We start from the raw sequence: 19,443 nt of genomic DNA, 5'->3' as shown, positions 1-19,443 counted from the left end.
TTTCAATATTCATACTTTGAACACATTGCGTTTCGGAGGTATATGACCTAACCTGTATTGAGCTGGTTTTCCCTTCGCGGGTTGGAAGGTCAGACAGGCAGTCGCGTTTGTAAACCGGACCTATGAAATCGTCAGGTTAGGTAAGCGGACACCTATGAGGAATAACGTTAGGGAGATGATGATATCTTTGTCCACGTTACAGAGAAGCAAGAGAGTGAGGAGGGCGGCGTGAGCGGCAGCGGTGAAGATAAACCCGTCGAGCCCGCGCCCTGCACGGACGACGAAAAGCAGGCGCGCCTCAACCACGGTACGTGTTATCATTTGTCGTCTTTACTGGCTTCACGGCCTCCGTGGTCCAGTGGTTGAGCGTTGGGCGATCCGGAGGTCCCGGGTTCGAATCCCGGTGGGGACATATCACAAAAATACTAGTATCCCTAGTTTGGTTAGGACATTACAGGCTGATCACCTGATTGTCCAAAAAGCAAGATGATCCGTGCTTCGGAAGGCACGTTAAGCCGTTGGTACCGGTTACTACTTCTGATGTAAGTAAGTAGTCGTTACATGAGCCATGTCAGGGGCCTTTGGCGGCTCAATAGTAACCCTGACCTTGGTCTAACATAAAGTTCGGTGAGGTCTGGAGGCCCGGGTTCGATTCCCGATGGGGACATTGTATAAATCACTTTTTGTGATTGTCCTTTGTTTGGTAAGGACATTCCAGGCTTGAATCACCTGAAGAAGTAAGATGATTCCGTGTTTCGGAAGGCACGCTAAGCCGTTGGTCCCAGGCTACTAGCCCAAATACCTTCATCTACCAGCAGTGGAGCAGCGTGGTATGCTCCATACCCCGTCCGGTTGATTGAGAGGAGGCCTGTGCCCAGCAGTGGGACGTATATAGGCTGTTTATGTTATGTTATGAGGTGTGGTTACTTAGTTCATCTTTTTATGGATGTACGACTGACTACCCTAACTATGCTATACTATACAGTCGTGAGCTTATGTTTATGTATCTCTTGCAGAATCCGAGACGGAGTCGTCCTCGCCGCTGGACGGCGAGCTGCGCGCGGACAACAACGCCAACTCCACGTACAGCGACCTCGATACCAAGGACGACGAGCCGGTCAGTTGCTGCTACAATGCTATACCTAACATTACGCCTGTATCCCCGAAGGGGTAGGCAGAGGTGTATAGTAATACACCCACACTACTCGCCGGTTATATTTAAGTCCCATGTAATATGGAGAGAGCCTATTTGTCATTAACCGACCAGAAATCCTCTCAAGCTTTACACTTTTGTCTTGACTTTTATACAGCATTAGAGTGAACCTTCACCGTTACTTCTAATTTTATGCTTGCTGCACACAGAACCGAGAAAGCGGTACAAGCGGGCGCGGATCACGGGATTTTGTTTACGGTTTCATACAGCCCGCTTTTCTGGCTATGTGCATCAAGCTTTAGGACTAAGAAAAAATACAATCATATAATTTCAATCGACATTTATTGATCAAACTATCTTTCCAACAGAGTAAAGGTGGTGTAGAATACGCGAATATCTTGCGCGTTATGGCTGGTCTCAACGAAGAGATTAAGGCGTTGCGCGAGCGGCTGTCAGCGGCCGCGGCCGACGCGGCGCAGCTGCGGGCCGCGCGCGACGAGCTGCTGGCGGCACAGCCCGACCCGCGGGACGCCGCCGAGCCCGACCAGGACGAGCTCCGGGCCAGGATTGCTGACCTACAGGTGAACGAGAGATATATGTTATTACAACAGCCGCAGTTTCGAATCCTGTTTAGTCAGAAATGTTCCATCTATTTTATATTGTAACTTATTTATTTTACTTTTATACTTAATGTTTGAACATCATTTCAGGCCCAACTCACACGTTCGAACGTGGCCGAGGAAGCGAACATCGCGGAGATCCAGCGGCTGGCGTCGACCGCGGCCGAGCTGCAAGCCGAGCTGGCGTTCCGGCCGACGCGCGCCGACGTGGACGACCTCACCGCCGTCGTCGGGGAGCTGCGCCGGCAGATGCACGACAAGGACGAGCAGATAGAACGCCTGCAGGCCGCCCTGCGCCGCGACGTGCACTGCACCGACCGCGCCGTCAGCACCGCCGATGATCCCCCGCCACCGGAAAAAGACGAGGACGTACAGACGATCAAAGCGATCACCCTAGTGCCGTCCCCCGCCGCGCCGATCCCCGCCGTCGTGGAGGAGATCGACGCCGGCAAGATATCCGCCGAGATCGACGAGATGTTCCGGCTCGACTACGACGAGGACGACGACGAGAGCGACTCGGCGGCCACCGAGATCTCCGCGGGCGGGGGCGCGGGCGGCGGCGGCGAGGCGGTGCGGCTGGACGACCGCGCGCGGCTGCAGCTGGTGCTGGCCAACGGGTCGCTGCACGCGCTGGAGGAGGAGCTGGTGCGCGCCAAGGAGCGCTGGGCCGAGGTGGCGGCGGAGCGGGCGCGGCTGGCGGCGCAGCTGGCAGGGCTGCAGCACAAGCCGCCGCCCATCCAGGGGCTGCACTTGCTGGCGCTGGTCGTGCCGCTGCTGGCCGCCGCGCTCTACTACCTGCTTCTGCCCTACATCTCCTGATGGACGGCCACCTGGGACCCGCCCGGGTACGCCTAGCGGCGCCGGTCGCGTCCACCCGCCATCTCTCGGACTCTTCAAATTCTTCGCTCCCCGTGCTCCTTTTCCTCTTCTTCTCGACGACTATTCGACTTCGACCGCGGCGACCCGCCGGCTCGGGCCCCCCCGCCGATGTACTTTGTTCGAATATTTCTCATGTCGGTCGTCGGTCGAAGCTCGCGACGTCGGTCGCCGGACGCCCTCCGTGCGTTTAGTATAATATAGTATAGTGAAGTGACGGCTTCGGCGCGGCGACCGCGGCCCGGCGGGCGGGCGCGAGTCGCGACTGAGAAATCGTTCGTGGATCGAGCTCGTAACGAAAGTGCCATTTAAAAGCGAGTGGCGTCGCGGCGCGTTGTTATAGCATGTATATATCCCTAGTATTGTTCTGTAAAAAGCGTCAGTATCGTATTTGATAGATATAAATTGATTGTTGAATATCTGCCATAATAAATAACTGTACATTGTATATCTTAAGGCCTAACGACTGTCCTAAGTTATAAAATTATTGTTGTACGAGGTATTTGGAATTCTCTGGAACGGTGTTGGAGATATGTCGGTTTCCCTTGTTGCTAGGTAATGATAACCTTCATAGTGTGTTCATTGATTAATTGATTATAAAATATTTTATAGGGTTGTTTGTCCGACGGGACCGCTACAGAGCTACCGCCTTGTCACGTCGCTTGGGATCTGCACGGTACACATATCAGTCGTTTATCACAGCGTGGGCATTTACTCGCTCGACGACAATGCCAAACATATTTTGGCTCGTCGAACGCGTCGAGACACTTTCGAATTGTTTGCATTTTTCTAGTCTTTAGAATTGACGTAGTCTTGGTTTCACGACGTTTCGAGTTGTTTACAATTTTGGAGCTTGTATTTATCTCATCCTTCGTCTATTTGGACGCATTTATCGTACATCTGTCATTTGGTGAGGCATTTTTCACTTTGGGTTTTCGTGCATGGAGGTTTGCCATTTGGTTTCGATTTAGTGCCAGTTTTGTTTTAGTGTTGCCTGGAATATAACATTTAGTTTTGGATGCGGTATAGTGAGGTCGTGCGCCGCGGAGGCCGATTCTCGAGTTCGCTTAGCTCTGTGATGTAAAGGCCAATAGATAATTTTGTAACAAACTTGTATAACTAACAATTAATTATATCTTAGATTATTGTAACTTTACCACGTTGAACGCCACTATCGAAATATTTATTATTTAATTGTTGCACTGATTTTTGTTATGTTCGATGTTTTATTTGTGTTTAAACCACCTTACTGTAAATAGTTCGTATCTTATATTCGTTCGTACTTTAGTTTCACTGTCGAAGACTTTATGTTGTATTTTATGAGTAAAATTAATATTGCATTCAATGTGGATGTACTGATAAATTTATTGGAAATAATATTGATTTGTTTAAACAAATATACTTTTATTCAATTCCTTATAACCTGTTGTGATTCTATTATACATTAATATTATAAACTTACATAACATGTACAAACAAACACATAACCCTCCATTTTGTTTCGCCACTGGGTAAATAGAGGTAACATTTTACAAGGTCAGAAACCGTGAGATAATAGGCAAACATTTTCTTTTTACAAACAGGTTTTAAAACCACCCAAAAAGTTCATGCACATTTGACGGTAAGAATATATATAGCTTTCTTTTTCTTACATTGCTGTAATAGAAATATTACATCATACTCTGTCTTAGCTTTCACACATAATCATTAGAAGCGCTTCGATAAATAAAATCTATGTAAAAACTTATAATAAATTAAATCAAATATGAAGACAGCAACATAGGTAACCAGCCACATGATTGTTTTTGCGTGCTAGTCACAAAACTGTCTTCATTTCGACATTTATGTGTAATAAAGTGATTTATCCAACGGTGTTAAAGATAGTGTTGCAAAATGCTACTACTGACCGTGGAGTTATATGACGCAAAGACAATAATACAGCTGACTAACATATACGTCATCACACCATCACTATACACGACACCAGTGTACTATTTTTACAATATTACGAAAGCGTATGACTATTGCTCCGTTTCATAATAGTCTTGTTCATGTTTGATACAACGTGCCAATTTGATTGCAAGTTTCGCGCACGAAAACAAGCACCTAACTTCGTCTATACAAAAACTAAGGCGTAGTTGTATTTGCTAATAGTATTCGTACAAAAACAAGTGACTGAGATCTGTGAAAAATTACATAATACTTAATTTAAAATAGTTCGTGAACACTAACTCAATAAAATACGTGATATATAGAGTTGTGCTGTAAAGACAGAACTGACATCCGCTATAAAATTATCCATATATTAGTGCAAACACTGACAAATGTTTAGACTTCTTAAATAAAATGTTCTGCAAAAGTTGTTCTTATAACAAATTAATATAAGAGGGTAGAGGTGTTATGTAACACTAGCTTTTGCCCGCGACTTCGTCCGCGTGGCGTGTTATATAAGAGAGAGATCTTTGTGTGTGTGGGAGTGCATACTTATGCAGTTTAGATTTTTTCATACAATTTTTTTCCCAATAACTCCCATTTTTCAAAATACAGCCAAAAATAAACTTTATATTTACTAAGGTATGCATTCATGCTAGATTGAATCAATTGATTGCATTGATTTTTTTTTAATTGATTGTTCATTGAGTTTTAATTTTAATACACACTTCCTCTCTTCCCTTCAACGTTGCTGTGCCCTACAGGGTCCATGTTTTAGTTCCTATGCCTATGTAACACCCCATTGTACTACATGGAATGCAATAAATAATTTATTTGAATTGAATTGAAAACATCTATCTTACGCGGTTTCGATTTTTTCATACAAATGTTTTTTTCCCACTAACTCCCGTTTCCGTGGGAATTTTGCAATATCCTGTTGCAACTAAGCTTTAAGTTAACTAAGGTACCTGCATGCCAAATTTCAAGCGTCTAACTTAAGCGGTTTAGATTTTTCATACAAAAAGATTTTCCCGCTAATTTCCGTTCCCGTGGGAATTCCGGGAATTCCTTTCTTAGTGCACCTCTACGGTACCTAAGCTATGTCCCTTCCAAATTTCAAATGCCTACGTTCAGCCGTTCAGGCTATGCGTTGATATGTCAGTCACTGAGTCAGTCAGTTTCTCCTTTTATTTAGATTTGATTTTTCATACAAATGTTTTTTCCCGCTAACTACCGTTCCCGTGGGAATTTTGTAATATCCTGTTGCAACTAAGCTTTAAGTTTACTAAAGTACCTGCATGCCAAATTTCAAACGTCTAACTTGAGTGGTTTCGATTTTTCATACAAAAGGATTTTCCCGCTAATTCCCGTTCCCGTGGGAATTTCGGGAATTCCTTTCTTAGTGCACCTCTACGGTATCTAAGGTACCTGCGAGCCAAATTTTAAACATCTAACTTGAATGGTTTAGATTTTTCATACAAAAGGATTTTCCCGTTAATTCCCGTTCCCGTGGGAATTTCGGGAATTCCTTTCTTAGTGCACCTCCACGGTACCTAAGGTACCTGCATGACAAATTTCAAACGTCTAACTTGAGTGGTTTAGATTTTTCATACAAAAGGATTTTCCCGCTAATTCCCGTTCCGGTGAGAATTTTGGGAATTCCTTTCTTAGTGCACCTCTACGGTACCTAAGGTATCTGCATGCCAAATTTCAAACGTCTAACTTGAGTGGTTTAGATTTTTCATACAAAAGGATTTTCCCGCAAATTCCCGTTCCCGTGGGAATTTCGGGAATTCCTTTCTAAGTGTACCTCTACGGTATCTAAGGTACCTGCATGCCAAATTTCAAACGTCTAACTTGAGTGGTTTAGATTTTTCATACAAAAGGATTTTCCCGCTAATTCCCGTTCCCGTAGGAATTTCGGGAATTCCTTTCTTAGTGCACCTCTACGGTATCTAAGGTACCTGCATGCCAAATTTCAAACGTCTAACTTGAGTGGTTTAGATTTTTCATACAAAAGAATTTCCCTTCACTACTCTGCTCCTATTGATTGTAGCGTGATGAAAAGTATACTATAACCTGTCCAGGAGTGTGAAGAATAATTGTACCAAGTTTCATTAAAATCCGTCCAGTAGTTTTTGTTTCTATAAGGAACATACAGACAGACAGACAGACAGACAGACAGACAGACAAAAATTTTACTGATTGCATTTTTGGCATCAGTATCGACCACTTATCACCCCCTGATAGTTATTTTGAAAAAATATTTAATGTACAGAATTGACCTCTCTACAGATTTATTATAAGTATAGATGTAACATTAGGCATATACAGGATGTTAGTGATATCGTAACGAAAACTTTGAGAGACGATTCAGAGTTGATACCAAGTGGAATTTTCCGTCGCAAAACTATGGAAGTGAAAATAATAAACACAAAAATTGTCATGAATTTTTCATTACGATGAAAAAGTATTCCCCTTACCCCTCAGTATTCATTACGATGTCACTAACACACTGTATACTCCGTTCAATGTAGCTTGGTATAATTATAATTATGATGATGTCAGAACAATTTATTACCCCTCACAATTTTTTTTAACCGCTGGTTACTATTGAACCACCAAAGGCCCCTGAGATGGCTCATATAACGGCTTCTAACCATATTTCTGTCTGTACTGTTGACAAATTAATCACGCTATATTTAACGGAATATATAAGTGTAAATTGAATATCAGCTATGTTTCAAATCTTTAACGCGATCTAATCTTCACTCTTCAGTCTTGAGTTTTCCGTTACAGACCAAGTCGACGGCACAGAAGATCACAAGCAATCGGCCAACAGTATGGTAACTGCTACGCTAAGAGCTTGTGACTTCCACAGGCTGACTTCAAAAGGCTGTTATGTGTCAGGTACTCTGTTGTGGGTCATACGTATAAGCGATACAAACGGACGAAGATCCCACCGACCCGCGTGTGTCGGCCGAGCTGGGAAGTTCGTCCGGGCGTAGCACTTGATACTGTTCTTCTTTCTTCATTCTCTTCGTTATATTTCTTCCTTTCTTCTTAGCTAATGTTTTTTTCTTTATACTTTGGTATCTTCGTAATATCAATTTGCAATGAAGCGATGACCGGCGAAAGGAGTATTGGATGCATAGAAACGAAGATTATGTTCAGTGCTAGTTGCATCGCTATGTTTTGTAACAGTAGGATACTGGGCTGATTATACTAGACATTATTTCTTGAAAACTTCCAAAACATAATATAAAAATTAAAACATAACACATAACATAGTATCACGCCTGTATCGCCAAAGGGGTAGGCAAGGCAAGAGGTAACATAATATTATATAAGTAATTACAGTCTGCATCGTCGCCTTTTAGTGTAAAAAAAAACATTCGGATATGATTTTTATTAAAACCTCGCAATAGACACGCTAGTTTTAATGCAGGTAAAAACTTGCAGATTCAATTAATTATACCCGGAATTAAATAAATTAAATGAAATCGAGGTTTTGTTGAATAAAATCGCATCAGAATGCATTTTTTTAGGCGCTTATGTGGTTTTTTTCGCACAGACCTCACCTCAATCAACCGGATGGGGTTATGGAGCATAGTCCGCCACTCTGCTCCACTGCGGGTCGGCGGAAAGTCTCGGGCTAGTAGCCAACCCGTTCACCAGAATTTTCAAGCCGCCCCAAGGCCGCCGTCGCTGAATTTCTCTGTGACGTGATCCGTAGATTTCTCAAGTTTTCATAAAGGCGGTGCATAATTATCTACTCACCCGTTCATTTTTCTTAAGTGAGCTCATAATTACTGCGCTCCCACAGAATACAGTTGGCGTTAGCTAAGAACAAATAAGATGGTTATAGGTACAACGACATAATAAAATGTGCTCTACGCTACGATGACCTAAGATGCATCGCAAACAAAACATAATTATCGTTCTTCTAGTTATTACTATTAATGTAATTACATTTGGAAAATAACTAATCTGTCTCCTTGCAAGAACATACTTAATCGTAAATTATGGAATTTATTGCAAAATTACTCTTCACCAAGTTATTCGTAAGTACTAAAAACAGGTAAAATGTAGAGTCGACAAGTTCCACGAATATTTCAAGACTTACGTAAATTGTATGCAAAATAGCAACGTAATGTTTATCCACTAAACGGTGTACGGGTGACAAACAACTACAAAATATAAATTACGATGGCGAAAAAAAAGCAATCACTTAGTTTTTTTTGTTTAGTAATGTAGCTACTATATTAGGTATGATCGAGAACTTAATAAGATTATACCTAAGTACCTATTTAAAAACTAATAAATAAACAAAAAATATGGATTCACCTGTAAACAGTGGATGCTAATGAATTTTATCTTGAGCGCGGCAGTGAAATAATCACGTTGCCTCCGTCGACCTTCGGCAGTCGCGAAGCGAGCGATTGTCCGCGGCGCGCGGCGGCGGCGCGGCGAGGCGAGGCGCGGTGCGGCGCCGGCGTCGGCGGTGAACGAACTCACCTTGACAAATGCACCATTTGGCATTGTTCGCGGGAAAACCGGCGGCCTTGCGCGCGCGCCGCCGCCGCCGCGCCGGCCAATCACGAGCCTTCGCGCCACAACCTGCGCCCATTTTGGCGGGAACCACTCGTCTGAACGATGCCGCTTGGCGCGAATCGTGTCGGCAACTGCGATTTCAGCGTGACGGCCTTTTCTCGCAGCCTTCTAATGACTGCGAGCATACGGGCATGTGGTTTCGGTTACTTTATTCATGCTCGTTCGCAAAGCGTTGATTCATTCAATAATGAGGAGTCTTGTCATGTTCTGCTCGCAAGTAACTCAATTAGGCATGGGTTTGTATATTAAAGAGTTGGTTGTTGAAGTTTTTAACGCCCCTTTCAATTACTTTATTAATTAGTTAACAAAAAGCAGTCTAGTGTGTTGTAACACGCATAGATAATAGTAATTTGGCTACGCTTCAGTGGGTTCATGGCGCATCTACGTAATGAAATATAAAATATAGTGTTTGTCTTTGCTGGGTGCTAAGAAAAAGTACGTGGGTTCTCTTTTATGACGCTGATTGCGAGTCACCTGCCGTTTCATTGCTAATATAATACAAGAATCCATTATCCAAGCAGATAAGTAATTCGCAAAATAGCAAGGTGTAAAGTAAAAACAGGCACTCGCCAAAATATACAGCACAATCGTATAATTCAAAAATGGCGGCGGATTCTAAAAACATTAATAGCGAATATGTTAAACTAATGTTCTATAACGAAATCTTAATATATTATATTGTTATAAAGTACCTATAAACAGCTCTATCGTTGACGGGCGTATTAATTTATAATATTGATTATAAATAATGTCAGTCTACATTATAAAAATACAGCCGACATGAAGTATCGGAAGCGACATACTAAGCTTACCGAGGTATTTATTTGCGTGGGCCTACTGGTGCAGACCCAAAACTCTATGCAAATCCACACCCACAATACTGCGATATTTACAGTAAATATACATTATATCAAGATTAACTTTATGATGCATTTTATGTTTTACTGCAATAATACGTCCATTTTACTTTATATTGGAAGATAATGGCCAAGAAAACACACGATTCGTGGGATTATGATGAGTAATACTGCTTGTAGTACTGGTAGTCGATTACTTGCTATATTCATACTATTTCGATATAAGAACAATATATTTTTATGTTTTATATTTCCCATAGTTGCATGGGACACCTTGTTTTCTGCGAATGAATTTGCTACGACTTTTGCTACGCCGTAGCACAACTTGTTACGTAGACAAAATTACTAATTTTATTATAGTTGGGAGTAAGAACATTTCTTGTATAATAACTTCATGCAATCCTCTGTAAAACTCTTTGAATCCATTCTTTGGAAAAATTGGATTTTTATGATTCATTAAAATATTAATTGACCGTTGGAATATAAAGGGTTTTCAAGGCACTGAGATGCTTCATTCGCGGCCCCGTATAAGTTTATGTGTAATCAGATTGTTCGGGATTTTAGTTTTAAGCGGTATTTTTTTACAGAGAATACATTAATCAAAGTCGTACGGCTCTGACAGGGGTCCATGCCTAATTCCACTGCGTTTGATTCAAACTGCAAAGGGTATTCAGAGCCGCTATTAGGGAAAATTGGCGGATATAACATAATCATTATAACATTTACTATTTGAAATCGCCGTATGACTCTGTAGGAAGATATTTCGAAATTATTGACAGATAAAGATTAGAAAGTAGGTATCTATAATTCACATCACATTTTGTATCTTATCTCCAACGCCATATCTTATCCGGTTTAACACAAAGGCGTCATTTTGTTCAATTTTGTAATATAAAATGATATAGGCCATGTAATACGATTTGGATAAGTTTCATTTATCTGTGATATTACAAAAATCCGCTCCACCAACCCGCACTGAAGCAGCGTGGCGGAGTATGATCCATAGATACCGCCTCCAGTTTATTGAGGGGAGGCTTGTGTCGCTATGGGACGCATATGGGCTATTTATGTTTATATTTTATGACAAAAATATATTTTTTGTTTTATAGGACCCTAGTTGCGTATCTGCCTAATAATGTAGGTATTTTTCAAGTGCCTATTATCTGACAACACCGATTAGGACCCTAATTAATGGAATCTTGGATCGTATCGTATTTATGGCCTGACCGTATTAATGCACCTTTATATGGTAACTCGTGACCGTTGCAATGTTACTTGATGATATTTTAACTTTAAATATTAATGCAAGTATTATTCAAAAAGTTCATTTCAACGTTTACAAAATATTAACACTTGCTTCCTTTTCAAATGTTTTAAATCGTTTTCGTTAGATTTAAGTTGTTCTTGTGTGTTATATAGAGCACGTAGTGTGTATTATACTTTATTCTTTGCGTAGAACGGACATAAACGACTACAGTTTCATATCTCTATTACAGTTTCATATTTTAACGCGGTAAGAACCCGGTATGATGTGTTTTAATTAACGACTATAAAGTCATTTTTTAATTGTAAAACATTCCAATAAGTGGGTATCTAATACCTAGTAAGTAGGTACGTAATATTCATAACTATTACAAGCATAATATATGCTCACGACTATATTCGCAATTGGATTAGTCAGAGCTACATCCATCGCAAGATGAACTATGTATTCGCAAAAAGTAAGAAGTAGCAGTAGTAATTAAGTTTCGTTTATTAGACTCCATTTTTATTCTTAGTATTATAATAATGCTGTCAAAATCAGTGGTACATTAATTTCTCTCATTCAAGCATCCATAACAGGTCCATTTGAGTTGGACACAGCATGAGTCACACTTTGTCATCCGGATGGAGACCTGTTGCACGGCTTCGGTGGGTATATTAACGCCAATATTATGGTTTTATTTATTAGTATTTTATTATATAATCAGCCGCATGAAATAGACATAATTCGGCTATTCTTAGTTTTATTAGTTTCACTGTATTAGGCGCCACCACGTTTTTATTTATTTAATAATATTATTTTATTGTAATTATATACTGTAAAAAACGGTAGCATCAATATTTATTCTGAATTTTAATAAGTTTTATACACGTGTTTTGTACGTTTGAAATGCTCTGAGTTCTAACTCTTTTTGTTATTAATTAGTGATAAATTTATAAAAGTAAAGTAGGCCGAACTTACATTAAAATAGTGGACAAGTCGGATGTTTAGTCAGTCTCAGGCAAGAATATTCAGCAGGTAATATTTTCGCGCCGTTCTGTAGACTGAAGCCGCGCGGGCGCAGAATTGCGTGAGTCAGGGGTCGTTCACCCGCGCCTCAATACCTAGCCGCCATTGCTTCGCGTCACTTTTTATGCACTCTTCTTGTTGCGAAGATACCTAGATCTATCTCCTAAGCACAGTTGTGCCATGTTTCGTCTGGGATAGTGAATTTTGTATTACTATACCTATATCTATAGGGTAAAGATGCAGAATTACGTAGGTACGATTGCCTAACTTGACTTCTGGAACTTTCCTAGCAGAGATGACGATAGATAAACGTGGCTGCAAAGGTGTATTTCAGTAGGTACCTGCAACTTACTTATATGAATATTTGAACATAATATACACGTCCCGCTCCTGAGCACAAGTAGCCCTTAGTCAATCGGCGGGGGTATGGAGCATACTCCACTGCTTCACTGCGGGTCGCAACTCCATTTTATTCTAACAACATCCAATTAAATCAAGTAAAGTAATTTGATTTGATTTATAAAGGAAACAATAAATGCGTTTTATGGAAAACCCAATCAAAGATAGTTGACGTGTCCCGTCATGGTTGGTTTATATGGCTGAATAAATGTTTTATATGCCTATGTAATGATGACTACTCACTTATTGTACATTCTTGGTCTATTCTGTTTTGGGAAGCAGTTACAAAAGGAATTAATTTGAAGGAAATCTGGGTAATTATTTCTTCACATTCTGTGGCATAGGACGAATTGATACATCATAAGATTTAATAAGATATTTTAAGTAGGTAAGTAAAATAAAAGTATAAGTATTATAAATTCATGAGAAGCTATAGAAGAGAAGAGAGAACAAGTAGAACTTGTTCCTTCCATTTTCTTTTCAAATAACGAAATAACGCTTAAGCTTTTAAACGAAAAGTCCGTTCACTTCCCGACCTCAAAATCGAACGTTCTGAATACCAGCTTGCAATAAAAGTTCTCGATCATTAGAGCCTATTTTTTGCTCGTAGTTGGTCTATAAGTGATAGATAAAGCAATAGCATTGGCAACAGCCTTCCAGCAGATGGTTCGATAGGCGTGGCTAAGTAATGAATATGTATTAGTTATGCGTCCGGGATTGACTCAGCCGACCTCGGGTTTGGAACTTGCTAAATTATGCCTATACACGGGCACTAGTACACTAAGCGATTTATCAGGCCCAATGCGTGATCGGGCGGTCGGTGTGATAATACATCGGGTGGTCGGGGCCACGATTTCGCCATACAGTTAAACATACGAATAGCCTAAGCGACGCATCGTACGATGAATCGCGTAATGTAATAGTGCCCGTGTATAGGCATAATTTAGCACTCACATAAGACTACCTACTAGATTTGGCTTCGTAATATTTTCATGTAGTCACATTTTAATAGAAAGCTCGGTAAAGTGTAGGTACATTAGGCCCGTATGGATCTCCAACGAGAACTTAAGTGCGTCTCAGCAGAGAGTGCCTTGAGACGTGAGCCTTATTAGTATATTATTATTATATATTTGTAGTTTGGTTAGGACATTACAGGCTGATCACCTGATTGTCCAAAAGTAAGATGATCCGTGCTTCGGAAGGCACGTTAAGCCGTTGGTCCCGGTTACTACTTACTGATGTAAGTATGTAGTCGTTACATGAACCATGTCAGGGGCCTTTGGCGGCTCAGTAATAACCCTGACACCAGGGTTGATGAGGTCGGTATTCCACCTCACAACCGACACGATAAGAAGAAGATTATGATGTAAGTAATAAAGCGGGTTAAGAATGTGTGAGTGTGATGATGATGAAGATGAAGATGAAAATCCTGTCCGCCTGCAACAGTTTCCTACGCTCACACAAGTATATCCCTAACTTCCGGCCAAGTTGTTAATGCCATTTTTCGGCAAATCTACAATAAGTCCACATCAAAAAAAACCTCACGTAACCTAACCTAACTTAACTATACTTACATATTTTCACATCTTAAGGACTTAACAGCTAAACCGATCATGGTCTTTGACGGTGTATCAGCATAAGTTAGTTTATAGTTTTAATTTATTTTATGCCAGTTTTTTTACTAATATTTGTGAGACAAACCCATAGAGCACATGGACCTTATATACATTTGACTAGCCAGATCTCTTTTGGCAACAAAATACCGAACAATTAAACTCACTTCACACAGTAAGTACATTTTTTATGGCAGCCATTGCTTTTCTAGATTACAGAAACTAAGTATATAAACAGTTTAATAATGTTATCTTGCTTTGGTATTCTTTCCAGAAGTTATTTATTGTTATACAACTATGTGTACTGTATAATATATGTATACAATTATGTGTGCTAAACAAATCTTTGAAACAAAAGATATGCTGTTCGTTTATTTCTAGATACCGTTGGTACCTCGTTTTATATCCATGCTCTATCTTAGTTTTTCATTAAGAAATAATAAACGGATATACTATGTTTTTTGTCAATGAAATAGCATTTACTTATGGAAAATTTTGGAAGACTTTATTCTACGCATGGACGTTATCTGACTATTGAGAAATCCCTTGAGAAATATGACCTTCTGGACACGACTGACTATCTTTCGCAGCGGGCTACAAACCTTATAACTATTAACTATTCTATACTATTCTATTCTATTCACTAACTATAACTATTCTTACTGTAATTATTTGCTAGTCTTTTTGACACAAAATTGAGGTGCATATCAGTTTCACTAAAAACTGTAAAAACAGTAAATACAACAGTTAGCAAGATCAGCGCAAGCTTGCTACTGATTTCTCTCTCAAAGAATAAATGTCAGTCACATTTAACTTTAACATGAATATAGAGGTACATTCCTCTTCACCGTTAAACCCCAATGTCACAGCAAGTTTGCCCAAATGGTTTTTTTGTTGGATTCGTTGACCCAAAGCGCGTGTGTCCTTCCGCTAAGACCGGTTACTGGTTTGATATTCAATGCACGTAACGCCGGGGGATTTAATTAGACAATGTATAATCTGGCCTAGAGGAACGCCAATGAATGGGCTTTAAGATTATGTTCCATATTTATGGGAGAAATCGTATATATTGTTATATTGGGCCGATTTTGCCTTAATGTTATGTACCAAATGTTACTGCAATTAACTTTTTTTTTCTAAGTTTTCTTGGGTCCAAGCTAATAAACATTAAAAATAATTAAAGCACATAATAACGGGTTCGTTCGTTATGAGATTGCCCGTAGAAAATTATGGATCTACCTACTCCACTCCAATCTCATCAGTCATCCCGTGATCATGGCACTTGCAACAGTGTCGAAATATCGGAAGTCTCATATCCCCATTTAAACGCGGTAAGAACCCGTTATTATGTGCTTTAATTATGATAATAACCGCGTAAACTTAAAAAAACATTAAAACTACTTACGTGTTTAAGTTCAAAGTTTAAACATACGTCTCATTGTCGGGCTACCCTTTTTCTAATACGAGTATATTTTACTTAAGTTCACACTAAGGTTTATCGTGTCCACCCCACCTCTGGCCACCCCATTAGGGATTACGGACGTGAGTTTACGTATGTGTGTATGTAAGTAAGTTCACACTTATATTATTTTATTACCACAACAGACATAAGATATCATACATTCATAACATATATTTATATGTTACAAAGCTATAAGTGAAGAGAACGAGTGTCCACAATTTCAAATTTGCCCATCAGAGGATTATGATTCATTCTGTCTGTGTAGACATATAGGCAATTTCCTTGAATGTTGCCCATATTATTTGCCCTTATTTGAAAGTTAATTCCTTAGCAGTCCGTTAATCTTCTTAAGTAATCTGGAAATCCTCCAGACCGTTCCTCTTTTCAATGTAAGTATAGTGTGTGTGTGTGATCCGTGCTTCGGAAGGCACGTTAAACCGTTGGTCCCGATTACTACTTAATGATGTAAGTACGTAGTCGTTGCTTGAGTCACGTTAGGGCCCTTTGGCAGCTCAATAATAACCCTGACACCAGGATTGATGAGGCTGGTCATCCACCTCACAACCTACACGATAGAAGAAGAATGTATAGTGATACAAGTATAGAAGCGGAAGGCGGTGATATGACAAGTGGTTGCTTATGTTAGAGCACTAACAGTACTATTGAAAGATACCTTCGTCGGTACGTCACACACACCCCTTCCAATATGCGGAAACGTCTCACGTAGATTGGCTCATCACTTCACCATCATGTCAAGTGAAGTTCCATAGTATGTGGTATGCCAACGACACGGTGAAGAAGATAACTGCGCATCACGTCTGGTCAGCATAGCGCTGGTCATCTTCCAAGTTGCTATCTGTAACAAAAGAAAAACGCTTTTATAGTACTTATTATGTTTTAGTTTGGGAAAAAGATAGTGTGGCGATATGGATGCTTACTTGACTTCTTGGAAAGAGAGGAGAGCCCAAGATTGGGAGGAGTGGAAGAAAGGGATAGAGGCCTTTGCTCTACAGTGGGATGGAGTAGACTAGAAATAATAATAATAAGTTTAATTTATGTGAATTTAGTCATTTTGTCCGAAGAATAATGAAAACAGTTTGCAAGTAAGTCTATATATAGTATTACATACTACATGTCTCCATGTCACGTAGGTCAGCTGGAAGAAATCTCTTTCTTAGAGATAAGCTTACCTGAACTGTCTATTTTCTTTGTAAGTACTTGTTTCTTTTGTCTGTTCTGTTGTGTACAAATAAATAAATAAAAACGTATATTACTCGGGAACTCAAGATCATTTAAAAATCCATAGTGTTAACTTAGCAATAAATCAAATATTTTTTTAACTTCAAGACGAAAATAAAGATGATATAGCTATAGACAAGCAAAAAATGGTAGCCTCAGAAATACAGCATATTTCGGCCCTATGTTTCCTCGCATATAATTCTAAGATTTCTCGGAAATCGGCCGAGCTGCGTGCACGCAGCCGAGTGTGAATTTAATCATAGCGTGTACATTAGACTGCTCAATAAATGCATGATGTCACCTGCAGAGATGACTCAAGAGACCTCATTCAGCTTTTAGGGAATTAACTTCGAATCGCCAATTTACGAGTAATAACCTCTCAATATCTTTGTGGTTGGATTCCTACCTAGAAATATTATTTAATTTATTTTTGAGAAGTTTTGCCATCCTTAGGTGTCTTAACTATTAGAAAAATGCATTTAAAATGGGAAGCATGACCAAAATATAATTCTGTGATGTATCGCTGTGTCACTGTGGGACTGTACAATAATTTAATTTCATAGATTGTAAGTAGATTTTCCAGAATCGGGGGCGAGTATAAATTTTTTAAGACATTCATACTTTTTAGAGCATGAATAATTTCATGTTATTGTTGCATAAGTTGATGACATGGCCTAATATCAATACATTTCCTAATACAATTGTCGTCTATTAACTTCAGCTTTGAAGTTAATAGACGACTTGCTGGACCGCCGCACCATTCACCTGGATGTTCTCTGTCCTCTAGACGTATTGTTTCGTCTACTACACGATTATCGTACTATCCAATATATCCGACGTTACACTGTATCTGTAGTAATTCCTCTAAACAATACGAGGCGTAAACAAGCTATCCGGACGCAATAGTGACAATAATAGATGTAGCATTGGTCCCGAATTACATCGAAGAATGTGCCGAGGCGCCGTCCACGCTTTTGGCCCGGCCAAACTGTGGGTGTTCTATATTGTAGCTACAGTAAACAGCGACATTCTCTTCTAATATTCAGAAGCTAGGGTAGCTTCTAAATATTAGAAGTAATATTAGAAGTGAATATTAGAATTGGTAATTAATATATCTGAAATAATATTCTATACTGCCTCTTAGATTCTCGCGTAAATAGAGCTATAACTCGTCAGAAGACAAATTGCGTCTACTTAGGAACGCCACCAGCGCCGCTAAGATACGAGGAGATGGATCCTATGAGTTATTAGCTATTCGCTTATAATAACTTGATCACTCTACATTCTTATCTCGTCATCAGTCAATCTCATAGAAGACTGGGATGATAAGCGAAATGAAACAAACTTTAAATATGTACTTATATGTTTGTTTCCATCAATCCGCACTGGGCCCGCGTGATGGTTTAAGGCCCGATCTCCCTATCCATCCATAGGGAAGGCCCGTGCCCCAGCAGTGGGGACGTTAATGGGCTGATGATGATGATGATGTTTGTTTCAATTTTTTCCTTGCATGGAATGTTTAAGAGTTACCATCTGGTAATGACAATGCCTCTAGTAAATAAGCAACGGAACCCTTTTTACCCGGCTGTGGCGAAGCAAAAAGGAGGGTTATGTGTTTCACCGCTATATATGTTGTAGCAGTTATATTATCCATGTAACTTAGCTTTCCATTAGCTTTTCCATTATTCTTCTTCATCAACCAATTATTTAAATTGCTGACCCTAGCATAATTAGTGTTGCAAGTATCACACATCAGTGCAGTGCCAAATGAGTCCGACTGCTGTGTCGTAGTACATCACTGCATAGATCATGAGTGACATGAGCAGGCGCCGCCAAAACGTGCGCACTCTCGCTATCGTTTGGCACGCGATACTTGTGCTGATGGAATCATATTACTTAGATGTGTTACGAAGTTTGAATAAATAGCCTTATGTTCACAGTGTGTTGGTTGATGTTTATTGCAGTGTACGAGGTTGTTACCATAGACTATTAAATTATTCAGGACTAGCATTAATTTTTTACATATATTTCCTTGCAGTTGAAAGCAGGCAAGTAATTACTTGAACTATCTTGAACTTTTAATGAAATTCTTGAGACATACAAAATAGATTTGGAAAATAGTTGTGCCGCGCTGGTATTTTGTGTTTAACAATTTTATACAATTAATAATTAAAAATGTGTCGGACGACGCTCAGTGGGTAGGCCCGCTACAAGGTGGACCGACGATCTGGTGAAGGTCGCGGGAAGCCGCTGGATGCGGGCAGCGCAGGATCGATCGTTGTGGAGATCCTTGGGGGAGACCTATGCCCAGCAGTGGGCGTCGTACGGCTGATGATGATGAATAATTAAAAATATAAATAATTTAAATTCACATTATTTATAAAGTATTTGCCACCAAACTTGTGA

At 40.0% G+C, this 19,443-nt stretch overlaps 1 protein-coding gene across 2 annotated transcripts in view; it reads left to right on the top strand.

Moving 5' to 3' along the window:
• LOC126371801 (sarcolemmal membrane-associated protein) overlaps nucleotides 1-4,046 on the top strand; it is a 34,506-nt gene extending 30,460 nt beyond the window's left edge. For both annotated transcript variants that reach the window (XM_050017160.1, XM_050017159.1), the window contains exons 10-13: nucleotides 203-307; nucleotides 1,017-1,117; nucleotides 1,522-1,734; nucleotides 1,864-4,046. In XM_050017160.1, coding sequence (XP_049873117.1) covers nucleotides 203-307; nucleotides 1,017-1,117; nucleotides 1,522-1,734; nucleotides 1,864-2,592 — 1,148 coding nt within the window. In that variant the 3' untranslated portion in view covers nucleotides 2,593-4,046. The remainder of the gene's footprint in view (nucleotides 1-202; nucleotides 308-1,016; nucleotides 1,118-1,521; nucleotides 1,735-1,863) is intronic.
• The last annotated feature ends 15,397 nt before the right edge of the window (nucleotides 4,047-19,443 follow it).

The sequence above is a fragment of the Pectinophora gossypiella genome, chromosome 13 (assembly GCF_024362695.1).
Source record: "Pectinophora gossypiella chromosome 13, ilPecGoss1.1, whole genome shotgun sequence".
Classification (NCBI taxonomy): Eukaryota; Metazoa; Arthropoda; class Insecta; order Lepidoptera; family Gelechiidae; genus Pectinophora; species Pectinophora gossypiella.
This window is presented reverse-complemented; position numbering and strand designations above follow the sequence as displayed.